We start from the raw sequence: 15,166 nt of genomic DNA on the forward strand, positions 1-15,166 counted from the left end.
CTGTGGTGGCGTGGGACAGGGGTCCCGAGACACAAACGCGGTCCTGGTGTCATTCACGGGGACAGCCGGAACAGCCTGCTGGCCGTCTCCACAGAGGGCAGGCCTTAGTCATCTGCATCACCATGTACAGCTTGCCACAGTGCCCTCGGCTCCAGGAAGCCCTCAGGAAGACGGCTCTGTCCTGGGAGCACTTTCCTAGCTCTGTTCCCATCACTCAGCGAGGAACCTCTTCTCCGGTCACACACAGGCACTTTTGCCAAAGCCCTGCCCTTTTCCATGTGCGCGCAGCGTCCTCCCGGCCTAGGGCACGCTCAGCCTGGGCCGCCCTCCACCGAACGTCTTCCTGCAGCTCGGCCACAGAGCGCAGGACCCATCTTCTCTGGAAGGCACCCTGGACTGCTGGCGCATGTCCCGCTCCCGGCTCCCAAGGAAACTGGGTCAGCTGAGCAGATAAATGACACTGCGGTAGCATGGACAACATCTGCCTTCCTGCAGCACATACGCCACCGCACCCCAGACCGTGTCCCCAGAAGCACAGGGGCGGTGAGGTGGGGAGATATCCATGCCCTGCGCCGGTCTCTCTAGCCAGCATTGGCTGGGCAGCTTAGCCAAGCCTGTGGGACCCATGAACTGAATGAATGCCCTGACCATCTGTCTCCTCGAGCTCTGTGGATCCATCCGATCAGACTTTTCTTCAATCCCTCCTCCACTTAGAACTCTATCCCCAAACAAACCCTCGACAGTGGAAAGTCCCCCCCCCCCCCCCCCCCCCCAGCCATGTGGATGGACCCAGCTAAGGGCTGGCAGCTTCCAGTCACCTGAACTGCCTTGGACGGCTGGCTTCCTGTATTGTCCAAATGACCCAGTGGGCGACTGTAAATGCCTTTATCAGGCTGCTGCCTTTCGGGCAAGGTCAGCACAACTGGTTGAACAAGATTGCAGCAGAGATACGCTGCTATACCTTCAGGAAGGGACGAGCTCGTCAGGCTGGGACTGGCAGACCCACAAATGACTTACATGTTTGTGTTCTGACCACGTACCCAAGCATGAACCTGCAGGGCACAGGACAGGGCACCAGACACAGAACAGGTAGAGCTGACGGTCATGGTTCCCTGCACGAATGCTCTTTCTCTCGGAAGGGAAGTAGGGACCAGTTTGTGGCCAAATTTCTCAAAGACATGTATGAACGTTCTAGGGGAAAACTGCCGGTGAGCTCTGTGCTCCCACCAGCGCCTTCTTCATCCACTCATTTGCCCCAGGATCCCTGCCCTGTCACCCACGGGAAGAGCACAGTTCCGGAACCACCACTGGTATCGGTGGGGGTCACGGAAGTGCCCTGGATGAATCACTGCCTCGTTCTCTGCTCCGTCCTCTGCAGAAAGGGGAGCGACAGCAGTTAAGTGTGGGCCACCAGCTTGCAGACCTAACTAAGGCACACCGCAGCTCACAAGAGCGCTGAGCACACGGTGTAAAGGCTCACGAGAGACACTGTGGCTGTGCGAGGAAACCACTGAGAGCCTAAAGAAAGGCACTGGTGATCAGGAGGGCGTAGAAATGGCTCTGAAGGATTTAGGACTAAGTAAGCACTTGCATGCTTTGGGGCTGGGCCGAGGGTGAGGAAGAGAAGGTTGGAAGGGAAGTCTGAGTGTATGACGTGCATGGCTCACGGGGACGCTGCAGAAGACCAGGTCGGACAGAGAATTCTGGGCTCCACGCTAGACACAGTGTGCCAGTGGGGCAGGGCTGACTGATGGTCACTGGGATGAACGCAAGAGAGAGCAGAGGGCAGTCCACGGGGGTCAGAGAGTCCTTAAAGCAAAAGCATTCGCTGCAGCCTGGGCTCACGAGCCATCGCCAAGAGAGAGGCGTGCAAGGCGAATGCTTATGCCCTGTCTGCGTCACTAAACTACAGATGCCCACCCCTGTTGCTTCCCCAGAATATTTGACGTTGATCAGGAGTCTGGCCCGGCTACCTTGCAGAATGTCCTTGCAGTTTGTGTTTGTCTGGTTGTATTCACGTAGCATCCCCTTACTTGTTCTTTGATCTTCCCAAACGAGAAAGCGCTCATAGACACCCAACTGGTGACCACCCAACTGTGAGACAGGTGATCTGTTCTGGCAGTTAAGGACAGCACATCCTCTACCATGGCACTCTGGCCCTGTCCGGGCACCATCATGGCCCCCACACTGACTCCAATGGTCTTGGCTTCCATTGGTGACTCCTGTCCAAACCATTCATGGTGGGGACTGTGAAATGCTGATTTCCCTAATTCAACCATGCTTATTCAACCATATTTATTGACTGCATTCTTCAAAAGAGCTGTCTTCCTCCCCACCTCCTCTGTCTTGAGAGGATTATGACATTTCCTTTTTTTTTAGAGTATTACAATCTATTTTTTTTTATCGTTTATTTATTATTGAGAGACAGAGCATGAGCATGGGAGGGGCAGAGAGAGGAGGAGACACAGGATGCGAAGCAGGCTCCAGGCTCTGAGCTGTCAGCACAGAGCCCGACACTGGGCTCGAACTCACAAACCGCGAGATCATGACCCAAGCTGAAGCTGGACGCTTCACCGACTGAGCTGCCCAGGCGCTCCTAGAGTATTACGATCTATCGTAGTCATTACTCTCTGGATTTCGTGTCATGCTGCATTTTGCCACTGGGACCCCTCCCTGCATTCTGGCAGTGGAGGTAGTCTCTGCTCGTCTCATAGCTCCTGGACCCCAGACTGCAATCAGCCATTGTTTCGCTATCCTGGGTCCCTTCCTTGGGTATGATATTTAAAAACTGAGAAGCTAATCACTCTTAAGACTCATGAATCCTGCTTTGTGGGCTGGAGAAGCGACGTAAACTGTGCAGAACGCACAACTGTATCCGCACAGACCTGCCTCTGTAGGAAGTACTAAGTTAACGCTTCCAAAGTGCACAAAGTGCAGCAACTGTATTTGCTGTCCCATCACTCTTGGGTTTCCAAGGAGTCTGAATGCACAGGTCTGAACGTACTTAGATGAAATCCCCTGAAGCCACTCAGAGATCACGGCACGTGGTCCGGAAGAGGGGGAAATAAACGCACTACAGTTGACAGGCTGCAGACACAGCCACCCAAGCACACCTATCCTCGGTTCCCGCAAGCACCCTCTTTTCCGAGTGTGTGCCAACGTGGCCTCGGCGTCCCCTGTAACCACACCGGCCCACCTTTCTGCCTGATGGTTCCGGCCTTGAAGACACAGAGACACTATGACCACCACCTACACCTGGGCTGTCAGGCTTAAGACCTCCCACCAAAACATCCCGTGTGGCACCAAGGAGGACAGGAGTGAGTTCCACGCGTCATACGAGGACGAGGCTTCTCACGACCAGGGACTAGGGCAACAGAACTGACCACATGCATCTTCTCCCCAGAAAAGCAACAGGAGCTCTGCGTGTGCTTGCCACAAATGGCTGAGTCCAGCTGACCGCTAAGCATAATTTGTAGGTCATGGGAAACAGAGGAACAGGTAAGGAGACGGCAGGCGCAGACAACCAGACAAACCCACAACGTAGAACATTGCATAACGTAACCGGCCTTCCCCAAGTCACTATCATGGGGGGAAAACAAAGGATGCGACTGGAGGAAGGGGTGAAGCTTTCTGATTTACAGCAGGATAAAGGCACATAAAACTACCATGTGGAACCCAGCTTGGAAAACACTAGAGTATTCTCAGCTGGACCATCGTCCCTTCTATGTTCTAATACAATCATTACTGAGAAGTCTTTTTTTTTTTTTTCTAAACAAACTGCCTGCTTGATAAAAAATACTCTGTCCTGCTTCAGAAAACATGTTTATTGCTCTCGTATTTCTTCCCCTGGTCTGGAATGTCCGTTTTTCTTCTTCGCTCCTTCCTGCCCGTGACATACATTCTCCAGGTGACTTCAGTTGAAAGCACTTTCTGTCTCTACCATGCCCTTGCCATGCTTAGTAGCCAGTTACGCACAGAGTCCACTCACCACGTTTTATGTCCCATCGGGACACTGAGACTAAGAGTAGGGGCTTGCTTGAATCCCACACAGCACCTGGCACCAGACAAGGATGGGAATGTGAGCAGACAAGGATGAGTGGACGCACGGGTCCGGAATGCACGGGTGCCCCCCGGGGAGTGCTGAGACTAAGTACAACTAAATAAAAGGGACGATTCAGCTCCTCAGTGAACTAGCTACATTTGACGCCCCTGGGTACCACGTGTGCTTCCTGTTCGCAGGGCAGACATACAACATTCCCAGGTGACAGGCAGCTGGTGACGGCTTCATGGACCATGCTGGTCTAGGGAGATGCGCAAAGTTCTCACCAAAGACACTCCGTTTTTCCTACAGATAAGGGGGGACGGCGGGATCTCAGGACATGAGAGGGAGGGAAGCCTGATGCTTATTTTGACTCTTGCCCCCAACGTCTCACAGAAGCTCACATGTGCAAACCACGATTTCGCTCTTGTTCTGATTTCGCGTACAGACAGGACAGTGTATGGCCGCTTGCACAAGGTTTGGTTGGCTCCTGCGTCTCTCCCTGAACAGCCACGTGATGTGTGAGATTTTCCGGTACAGCATCACTGATCACAAAGGGGCGTATGCCATGACCTTGCTCCTAGACCTAGCAGCAAAGGAGAATCAAAGGCCGCCCACCACCGAACCCAGGACCACCAGCAATGCCAACGAAACCGCCCTGCAGGCAGGGGTGTGAGGACGCGACCACCGTCCGCCCGCACAGGGGCCCTCTCCGCACAGACACTCTGCCCACTGAGACTTAGCTACTGACCACAGACGTCATGGGGAATTCTGGGTGTGAGGGAGCCGGAGCACAGGGAAGGTGATGTACCTACCCGAAGCTCAGAACTTCAAATAGAATAGCTGTCCACCTCTACAGAGCTGGCGGGGGGCGGGGGGGAAGAAAGCTTCTTAAGACAGGACGTGTTACGATTAGTATGTCTTCAGCAAAACTCTCCATACACGTCCTGAGGGCAACTTTAACCAGAGACATCTGCACCAAACAGCCAAGATTGCCCCCACCTATTTTAACACAATTACGTGAAAGTTCTCACAAATCAAATGCTCTAATTACTAGTCACAGGTACTCATGCAGACTTGACGTAGGAAACTCTTTTTATTTTTTAATTTTTTTTTCAACGTTTTTTATTTATTTTTGGAACAGAGAGAGACAGAGCATGAACAGGGGAGGGGCAGAGAGAGAGGGAGACACAGAATCGGAAACAGGCTCCAGGCTCCGAGCCATCAGCCCAGAGCCCGACGCGGGGCTCGAACTCCCGGACCGCGAGATCGTGACCTGGCTGAAGTCGGACGCTTAACCGACTGCGCCACCCAGGTGCCCCGGGTTTTCTTTTTTTAAAACATTTATTTATTTTTGAGACAGAGAGAGACAGAGCATGAATGGGGGAGGGTCAGAGGGAGGGAGACACAGAATCCAAAACAGGCTCCAGGCTCTGAGCTGTCGGCACAGCACAGAGCCCGACGCGGGGCTCGAACTCGCGGACCCGAGATCGTGACCTGGCTGAAGTCGGACGCTCAACCAACTGCGCCACCCAGGCGCCCCAGGAAACTCATTTTTAAGTGCAATCCACTGTGGTGGGACGCTTTTCTATTTTCCACTTACAGGCTGTGTCTCAATGCTTTTTCAAAGGCCTCCTCCCTAGGTGTGACCAGGCGTCTTTGCAATGAGGGCTTTGAGGACACTTCTTGGGGGCATCATTTCCCTTGCTGTTTTACATGGCATTAAAAAAACCAGGGACCCTGACTGGTACTTTGTAAATCACGGGAATTTAAAAAGAAAAGAATCAGGGGCGCCTGGGTGGCGCAGTCGGTTAAGCGTCCGACTTCAGCCAGGTCACGATCTCGCGGTCCGTGAGTTCGAGCCCCGCGTCAGGCTCTGGGCTGATGGCTCGGAGCCTGGAGCCTGTTTCCGATTCTGTGTCTCCCTCTCTCTCTGCCCCTCCCCCGTTCATGCTCTGTCTCTCTCTGTCCCAAAAATAAATAAATGTTAAAAAAAAAAAAAAAAAAAGAAAAGAATCAGAGTGAAGGGCAAATCATCAGAAAGACAAAAGGGGCCAAAATACCGCCCAACACACTGCTTTTCCAGAAGAAAGGATGAGAAGAGCAGAACTGGCTTTGTGACAAAGTGTGAGTGCTGTGCTCCCTCGACGATGAGAGTCTGTGAAGCCGCAAACACACACAGTGCGGGGCTGAGCGATGCAGGAGAAGGCAAGGACAGGGCAGGGCCCAGCCGCACTCACAGGGATTGGCTGCATGGTTCCGTCCTTACCGCCAGCTGGACAAAAGTCTGTTATCAGCAGGATTCTGCAATCTGGATCTCAATCCCTTCTCAATTATTCTAGAAAGAGGAGCAGCTGTGGTGGGCGACCGACGACCACCTCTAAGCACAAATTTTAGGTGGACGTGTTTGACCACTAACACCAGGCACAAACTTGGGGAGGACGCAGTTCAGATCTACTAGAAAGTGTCACCGATGGGGACAGTTTAGCAGCATCGGCCCATACTTGGTTTGCTTTGTTAGCAAGGGCCAGTTTTCTCCAACATGGTCTAGAGTCCACTCTTCCCAAAGGGTCCTTCCCCAGACCCCCAGCAGCATCTTATTCCAAAGTGAGAAACTCAGGAGTCTGCGCTGCCTTGGGCGTGGGCTCTCCTCAGCTGCAAGGCCTCAGCTGCAAGGCCTTGGGCGTGGGCTCTCCTCAGCTGCAAGGCCTTGGACTGCCCTCCGAACTTCAGCTGACTTCTCTGCAAGGACGGAAGGAACCCAAGTTTCACTTAGCAAGGAGAGCTGAAGCCTGAGCACGTGCGGTCAGCTCCCAGGGGAGCAGGGCAGAAAGAATGTGAACGTACCAGAGCACGGCTGCCCCCACACCCAGCACGAGACCCCAGGGCACACAGCCAAGGGGGGGGGGGTTCCAAAATGTAGAGCATGCATGCGATGATTATCTCCAGCCAACGGGGATGCGTGTGCGTAGGGAGGCATCTTGACAATGCTTCGTTCGGCCCTACCTTCCTGAGGAAGTGTCACAACCCCGGTAGTGTCCAGATGATAGGGCACCACTGAGAAAAGCAGCTCCGGTCTCCACTTAAAAAAAATCTCATACGTGTTACGCAGGTCAGTTGGTCATGTGTGTTTTAGCGTTGCTGTGGGACATTCTATGCAGGTCCTATTTCTACGAGCACTGCTCCGCACAGCAAATTTCCTGTTTGCTAAAAACGACAGGCTTCCCCCCCGCCCCCCACTTTGCTCCTAATTTCAGTTTTTTACGAACCGGATAATCTTCCCCATCCAGAAGGCGAGACACCATGGAATACCTGTCATCTTCCTTCAAAATCTTGTCGTGCTTGATAAACAATTTCAGTCCCTTCTCCTCTTTCTCTAAATGGCATTTGAGAGACAAAATTATTACCTAGATCATAGTTGATTATTGCCTTGTGTCAACAAAAACAGAATCCAAAAGTGTCGTTTCTATTGCAAAGGACAACAGTGTCATACATTTCAAACGTCCGAAATAGTACCTCGGTGTGGTCAACCTTTCCACAAAAATTTCTATTTACTTCCTCATTCTCCTCTGATTAAACAAGCCTCCCCGCAGATATCAGCATTGCCTCCTGAAACTAATTGTTTTGAACCGTATTTCCCTGAGCACAGCAGTACAGGAGGCTAGGCTGACAAACGGAACTTGCAGGGGAAAATGCATTCACCGTGCTAACAAACCTACCGCAAAAGGACTGGTTCCAAATGGACAGCACAGTGTGCTGCAAACAGCAGACAGACTGAATGAACTACACCAGCATAACTGACCAGACCGCACGAGACAGAGCAGTACATTTTGGAAAGCAGTGTCTTATACGAGACATTTTGTAAAAAGAACGGAACGAGCGAATTTCTGAGGAAGTTCTGCAAAGCCTTACTTACTACCTCAAAGCAGAGTGAAATCTCAAAGAAGGGGCAGACACTAAGAGGGAAAAAAAACCAAAAAGGGCCCTGTCTTATCTTCCCAAAGGACACTAATCCTTGCTTCTCTGACCAGTTCGAAGGCTTGGACGACAGTTGCAAACGGCAAACCATTTCGCTTGGTGTAACTGGCAAGTGGAGACCCCTGCTCGTAACTGCTCCTGCAGGTCCCGTGACAGAAGCCACATTCCTGGCTTCAGGGAGCAGCTATGTTTGCATCGGGAGTCGGAGGTAAGCATGCAGCTCATTGAGAAATTTAATAAACTACATTTTAACGAGACCTCTCAGTTTGCATTAATATTCATGAGACTCCCAGAACAGTTCTTTGGGCCTTTCATTAGAGGATAAGGAATTTATTTGACAACTTAACTTCTTGACCACCTGAGCAGGAAAAGTCCTGTCTACCAATGATACTTATGAATCCCAGAAGGTTTCTGAAATGGAGCCATTTCAGATTTAGGAGCTACATGCACTGTTCTCTGCAATTGGTGACCTCTATGGGGATTTACTTATTTATTTATTTTATACATTTACAGGAATTAATCTGGTTTCAAAGTGCCTGTTTCTATTCTATGGCTTAAAAAAAAAAATCAGTCTTATTACTACTGAATCACCTAGCAATAGGACCAGTGCAGAGGGCGAGGAGGGGTGGGGGTGGGGGGGGGGGGGGGAAGGGGAAGGACGTCATACTCACCGTTTAAGATGAACACATCATTTATATTTAGAATCAGATCGATCTGGAATCATTCCTCAGCTTTGTTCCTTATCCACTGTGTGACCTTGGGCAAGCGACTTAACCTCTCTGAGTTGTATTGTTTATTAGTGAATGCACATATCCTCCTCTACAGGGTTCTAGGCTACGAGCCCCTTAATGTATGCACACCTCCACCAGGTCAGCAGCCCATGTAAATTATGGAGGCATTTTTACAGTTCTGTGAGGGCTTCTGGAGGCTATGAGGTCAGAACACAGTAACTTAATACTGTTATGCAACAGGATGTGGAGGCTTTGGGTAGCCCTCGGGACAGTTCTCTCCGCATTTACGCACTGGGTGTTTGTCTTCTCTGAATTCTACCTGAACTTTTCACGGCAGGTGAACTTCCTGATGAGCATGGATTTCTCAGTCGAACCCCAGAGAGAGCACGTTGTAGAAGGATTGATAATCCCTGTGCTTTATCCAACTTTCAGGCCCTTGGGCTCAAAAGCACGGTGGGGTGGAGTTCTTGTACAGCCAAGCCCCTCCCCAAGTGATGCCGGAGCCGCAGGTCACTCCGGGCAGCCAGGCCACTTAAGAGGACTCGTCCGCCTCCGCAGTCCGGGCATTTGAGGCTGGATAATGTGTCGTGGCGTGGGGCGCTCCGGTGCACCGCGGGAGCCCCAACAGCACGCCCGGCCTCTAGCCCCCACCCCCGATTCCAGCAACATCCCCCTCTACCTAGGTGCCCCCCAACGCCTCCAGACGTTCCGGTTTGAGGACCCCTGCCCCGTGGGATGCTACAAGCAAGGTGCGTGCACCTCGGCGCCCACGCCGACGGCCCCCGGGAGCAGGCCGGCAGGGACCCACCAGGTTGATGCGCACGTGGGGAAACTGAGGCAGGGCGGCGCTCCCGGCAAGCACAGCGGGAAGGACGCTTCACTCCCGCGCGGTGGTCTCCGAGCGCCGCCCCCACGCGCGCTGCCCCCCCCCCGCACACGCACTCCGTCCCCACGCGCGGCGCGGCCACCGGAAGTAGTGCCCCGGGCGGCGTCGACACTGCAGCCCCGCGCGCGGCCGGCCTGACATGGCCCCGGCGCTCCCGTCGCCGCTGCCCGCCTGGGGGTCCCAGACTCGGCCCCGCCGCCGCCCTCGGGCCTGAAAGCCTGCGCCCCCCCCCTACTCCCACCGCCCGCGTCCTCCCCGGACAGCCCTCGCGGGTGGCGGCCGCAGGCTACCCACCAAGAAGGAGGCCGTCCATGTCAAAGAGCAGGTGGGTGACGGGCCGCGGCGGGGGCACGGAAGCCGCCATTGTGCCGGCGTCAAGGCCAGGTAGGGGCGGAGAGAGGTGCGCGCGCCCGCCGCCCCGCGCCCGCGCGCCCCAGGCCTCCGCGCGAGCCCGGAGCCGCTCTGCGCACGCGCGCCCCGAGCCTCCGGGCCCTGAGCCGCTTCCGTGCACGCGCGCTCCGAGCCACCCTGCACGTCCCGAGCCGCACTGCGCACGCGCGCCTCTGGCGGTCCCTGGCGAGTCGTCGAGTGCGCGCTCCGAGCCGCGCACGCGCGCTTCCGTCTCTCCTCTGTGTCGCGCCCGCGCGCGTCTAAGAGGGTCAGTCTCTGCCGAGGAGCCGGGATGCGGCACGGGCGGGCACGAGTTTGGCCGCATGCACCCCCGCAAACGGGGCAGCGCAGCGACGACCTGCCAGTGTGGGGGCAGATGCAGGACGAGATTGGAAAGGGTGGGAGGACGGAGGGAGAGCCTCGAAGGACGGTCCCTGGGGCAGTTGCGGGGAGGGCCGTAGAGGTGCTCAGGCGGGCATCACCGCGAGCCACCCGGTAAACTTGGAGCCAGATGGCCTGGTTATGCAGCCGTCCGAGCCCTGATTGGTCGTCCCGGGACCCTCGCAGATTTCCCCTTTCTGTTTCGCGCGCCAGCCGCCCCTTGGGCCCCGCCTGGCGCATGCGCAGTGGCCAGCGGGTCTGTCGGGTCTGCGGTCCCCCTGGCTTCATCACCTGCAGAGCATCCCCAGCTGGTGCGTCCTCCCAAAATCAGCCGAAAACGATCAGAAAGGAAACGGAGGAAGCAAAATTAGGGACGTGCCTTGCCGCCTTCGCCTGCTCATGCTTCACCTGCCTTTGTGGCTCCGAGGTTTTTTGGTTTTTTGTTTTTTTAAATCTTTTGCATTCTTTCTGAATGCAACCTGGAAATAATTTTTTTTTTTCTTTTTGGCCACTCTCAAAGATACCCTTATGTGTCCGTTTCTGTTTAGTGTTGGTTGGCGTTGCATATGCATATTTAAGCATAAGGATAGGGCCTCTTTAAGGAAGCCGAAGTTAGAAAGTTCCAGAGACTGTAAGACCTTAAGGATGTATTTCTGGTGAAGTTCCAAAAGTCCGGTGTGACTTGCGTGGATTGAGTAAGCGGAGCAAGATGATAGGCAAGGAGTCTCTGTGCATCGCTTTCCTTGGGCATGAAAGATGGATGTTTGAGACACGCGGGTCAAGAATCCCTTAGTACTAGCAAATAGTATATATTCAGTTAATTCGTGTCTTTTTAGAGCTGTTGCTGTGACAGGTTATGATTTCTTTTTGAGGACAGAGAAGGCAGTTCAGTTAGTGAGGGGACTGTGCTCAGCTGCTGTAACAAAGAGGCTGGGTGGCCTGAACAACACACATATGTTGCTTACAGTTCTGGAAGCCAGGGGTTGGAGAACAAACAGCCAACAGGGGTCAATGCGTTCGGAGACGTTGAGGACAGGATTGTTCCGGGCCTCTCCTTGGCTTCTACATGGTCTTCTTATGTCTTTATATCATCTCTCTGTGGGTCTGTTTCTGTGTCCAAATTTCCCCTTTGTGTGAGGACTCCAGCTATAAGGGATTACCTATCCTAATGACCACGTTTTAATTTGATTATCTATGTAAAGGGGCGCCTGGGTGGCGCAGTCGGTTAAGCGTCCGACTTCAGCTCAGGTCACGATCTCGCGGTCCGTGAGTTCGAGCCCCGCGTCAGGCTCTGGGCTGATGGCTGAGAGCCTGGAGCCTGTTTCCGATTCTGTGTCTCCCTCTCTCTCTGCCCCTCCCCCGTTCATGCTCTGTCTCTCTCTGTCCCAAAAATAAATAAACGTTGAAAAAAAAAATTTTAAAAAAATCTATGTAAAGACTCTACCTTCAAATAAGATGATCTTCTGAGCCTCCTAGGGGTTAGGACTCCAACATTATATGTGTAATATATAGACACACGTATATACGTCACTGCAGTTGCAGAGGGACAGGGGGTCGTGTGGACTTCTCTCCACAGATGTAAAAATGTGATTCAAATAATTTTTCTTTGAATTTTATATATCTCTTGGATATGACGGAAGATATCCCTTCATTTACAAAAACAAAAGAAAAAAAAAACCCAGAAACAGATCCCAAGAACCATCGTGTTTGTGACAAGCTAGATTGGGGGGGAAAAAAATGAAAACAGGTTCACACCTGAAGTGGTTTCTATGCATGTAACTAAATGGACTTTGATGCTTCTTCTCCTAACAGTCAAAGATAGAAACAGAGCTTCTGGAGAGAGAGAGAGGATGAATTTCCTTTCACAAATTACAATTTATGTTTGCAAAATTGTGTTTTCCCCGTGGGATGATGTCTTACTTTTCCCGACAAGTTTAAAATGCGGCAGACGATCCAATCAACTGTAGTGCGGTGGTGTCCAAAACACATCCACAAGTGATCGTACAGATTGAAAATCAGGATCCTCTCCCACACAATGAACATGCGTGCTAAAGCAAAAACGATACATATGTCTCAGCTTATCTCAGCTTCCTCGTCTTGCTGTCTTGCTTTTTCTGTCTGTCGTATCTGGAAAGGCGCTTGTCGTCCAAGTCCCGTTTGGAAACCCAGCGAGCCCTGCGGTTCACCCTGGCCGGCTCTCGTTCCCTTCCCCGGCTCCGACCCAGTCCCGCGGAGCCTGAGGCTGGTGGATGGTGCCCTTTCTGCAGGCTGCCTGTGCGGGGCCCTGCAGCAGCTGGGGGGGCCAGGGCTGGGTCTCAAAGAGATGTGTGGAGGGAAGCCTTGAGGGACACTGGAGGTCCCTGTTGGCAGCACTAGCAAGCCTGTGGAGAGTTTGGAGAGCCCAAGGCGCCCTCTCCCACTGCAAGGTTCCTTGCACGGCTTAACATTCCTTTAGCTGGAGAACTGGCCTGGGAGTGCCTTCAGACATAACGAAGGAGCAGCGAAGGGCATATATCAAAATACGCGTATCTTTTCACATATGCGTGCGCAAACATATACTTTTATACTTTATGTTGTGTGTGCTTTATATTCTTTATGGATTGGTACGCATCTGTGCATCAAGTCTGTTAAGTTATATGTAGTTTTTTGTATTCAGTAAGATCAAGCTGTAAACAGCACACGGTAATAAAAACTTAAGCACCCAAGTCCTCCCGAGTGAGTCCTAAGGGTAGTGGACTGTCTCTGTCAGAGACTTATAAATTCTTGGTGGACATTGCAGATGGGAGACCCTTCCTAAGAGGATGCTAGTCTGTTCTGGCCGCTGTAACAAAGTGTCACAGACGGGGGTGCTTAGACAGCAGACATTTGTCCCTCACAGTTCTGGAGGCCCAAAATCAAGATCAGGATGCTGAAGGATTCGGTTCCTGCTGACAGCCTGCTTCTTGGTTCGTAGGTGGCTGTTTTGTCTCTCTGTCCTCATGTGGGTGGGGGTGGGGGCTCTGGTGCCTATTCTTACAAGCTCAGTAATCCCATCACGGGGGGCTCCATCATGATCTCATCAAAAGCTGATTAATAATTATATTAATATGTCACACGTGTATGTTGTGAAGTCTAGACATTACTGCATGTGTTTTATACATGGTATATATTTAGTAAATTAAAAAAAAATTATTTAATTTATTTTTGAGAGAGATAGAGCACGAGTGGGGGAGGAGCAGAGAGAGAGGGAGACATAGAATCTGAAGCAGGCTCCAGGCTCTTAGCTGTCAGGACAGACCCCGATGTGGGGCTCGAACTTGTGATCTGTCAGATCATGACCTGAGCCAAAGTCTTGACTCTTAAGTGACTGAGCCACCCAGGCGCCCCTATATTACTTTAGTAAATTAGCAGAACCCAAGAGGGGGTCCTGGGAACCTTGAATCTATACCAGCTCCGTCAGAGGCTCTGGTGACAACCTCTCCTTGCTAGGGCCATCTAATTTGATGGTAGCAGGAACAGCGTTGGAGACTTCCCTGTGACTTCCCCTGTGAGATCCGACGCTGACTCCAGGTATGTGTGTCAGCATTGGGTTTAACTGCAGGACACCCACCTGGTGTTAGATTTGTGGGAAAACCCACAAATAGGCATTGGTGTCAGAATCGTGCTCTCCAGTGTCTTCCCTCCAAGTACCGCCCCACTGGAGATTCAGGCTTCATCCTATGAATTTTGGGGGGGGAGGAACCCCCAACATCCAGTCCATCGTAGAGTGTTACCATTTCCTTTGCCATCCAGTTATATTCAGGTTTGATAACTCACGCCCTTCGTTACCTGGCTGGGGACAGATGACTGAACGCGCTGGTTTACGGCTGTAACGATCACCCAGACATGCCTCTGAAGACTGGAAGGCAGCCCTGTGTAGACCTCCACACCGCAGTGTGCACGCGGGTTTGTTTTCCCTCCGAGGTGGGTGTGAGCCAGATAGCACAGCGAGGGAAGGCTCGCGCGTGTTCGAGGAGACTTTAAGGTGGCTTCCCGGGCCCTCACGTGTGCATAGAGATGCAGTGAAGTAAAGTGCAGGAACCGCTCGCCTGCATACCCCTGGTCCGGAATCACACCGCCCCACCCCCACCCCGTGCTCTCTTGATATTTGGGTCAGGGAAAGTTGACGTGGGCCAAATCGTGATTTCCAAAAGTCACTCCCAGCCCCCAGCACCTCAGAATGCGGCCGAATTCGGAGACGGAACCACTCGCCTGCATACCTGGGCTTCTAGCCCGTGGTACTTAGTGATGGCAGACGTAGCAGATGGGCACAATCCTTCTGTGTGGTGGGGGGCCATCCTGTGCGCCGTAGGTTTTTAACAGCATCCCTGGTCTCCTCCCAGTAGATGCCAGCAACACCTCCCAGTACTTGTGTCTGTCCGTCTGCGTCTGTGTGTCTACCTATCCATGAAGCCGTCCCTCCAGCCGCACATCCATCCACGCATCCACACACACGTATGCGCGCACACAGCCTGGCGTCCCGTTCTGGAGTCCAGCCGCGTAGGGAAGCAGGAGGGCAGGTCCCGATGTTCAGAAGTTCTGGCCCGTACATGCAGTACCTTTCAGCCTAGGTAGACTCCCGTCGGCTCCAGGAACTCACGACCCCGTGGGAAGAGCTCGCTGACCGGGGATTCGAGAGGGAGAACACGGAGAACCCGCTGCCTGTACCGCTAAGAAATCTCACGAGTTCATTCTTAGAACAAAAACATGTGGCTGGCCTGGGAGTAGGGAACTGGGGGCCCC

The 15,166-nt window shown here is 52.9% G+C and overlaps 2 protein-coding genes across 8 annotated transcripts in view; one reads left to right on the top strand and one right to left on the bottom strand.

Moving 5' to 3' along the window:
• The window catches only part of LOC101082722 (pseudouridine 5'-phosphatase), a 483,897-nt gene extending 473,817 nt beyond the window's left edge, over positions 1-10,080 (bottom strand). For 5 of the 6 annotated variants that reach the window (XR_006593104.1, XR_002739909.2, XR_006593103.1 and 2 more), the window contains exon 1: positions 9,929-10,080. Coding sequence is in view for 1 of the 6 variants with exons in the window: in XM_023249423.2 (XP_023105191.1) it covers positions 9,929-9,998 (70 nt within the window). In the remaining 5 variants the exon portion in view is untranslated. The remainder of the gene's footprint in view (positions 1-9,928) is intronic. The other variant, XM_023249423.2, reaches the window with a different exon arrangement.
• STS (steroid sulfatase) overlaps positions 8,976-15,166 on the top strand; it is a 159,522-nt gene continuing 153,331 nt past the window's right edge. The window contains exon 1 of one of the 2 annotated variants that reach the window (XM_004000254.5): positions 8,976-9,497. The gene's annotated coding sequence lies outside the window, so the exon portion shown is untranslated. Of the gene's footprint in view, positions 9,498-9,732; positions 9,960-15,166 lie in introns of those variants that run through there. The other variant, XM_023249422.2, reaches the window with a different exon arrangement.

The sequence above is a fragment of the Felis catus genome, chromosome X (assembly GCF_018350175.1).
Source record: "Felis catus isolate Fca126 chromosome X, F.catus_Fca126_mat1.0, whole genome shotgun sequence".
Taxonomy (NCBI): domain Eukaryota; kingdom Metazoa; phylum Chordata; class Mammalia; order Carnivora; family Felidae; genus Felis; species Felis catus.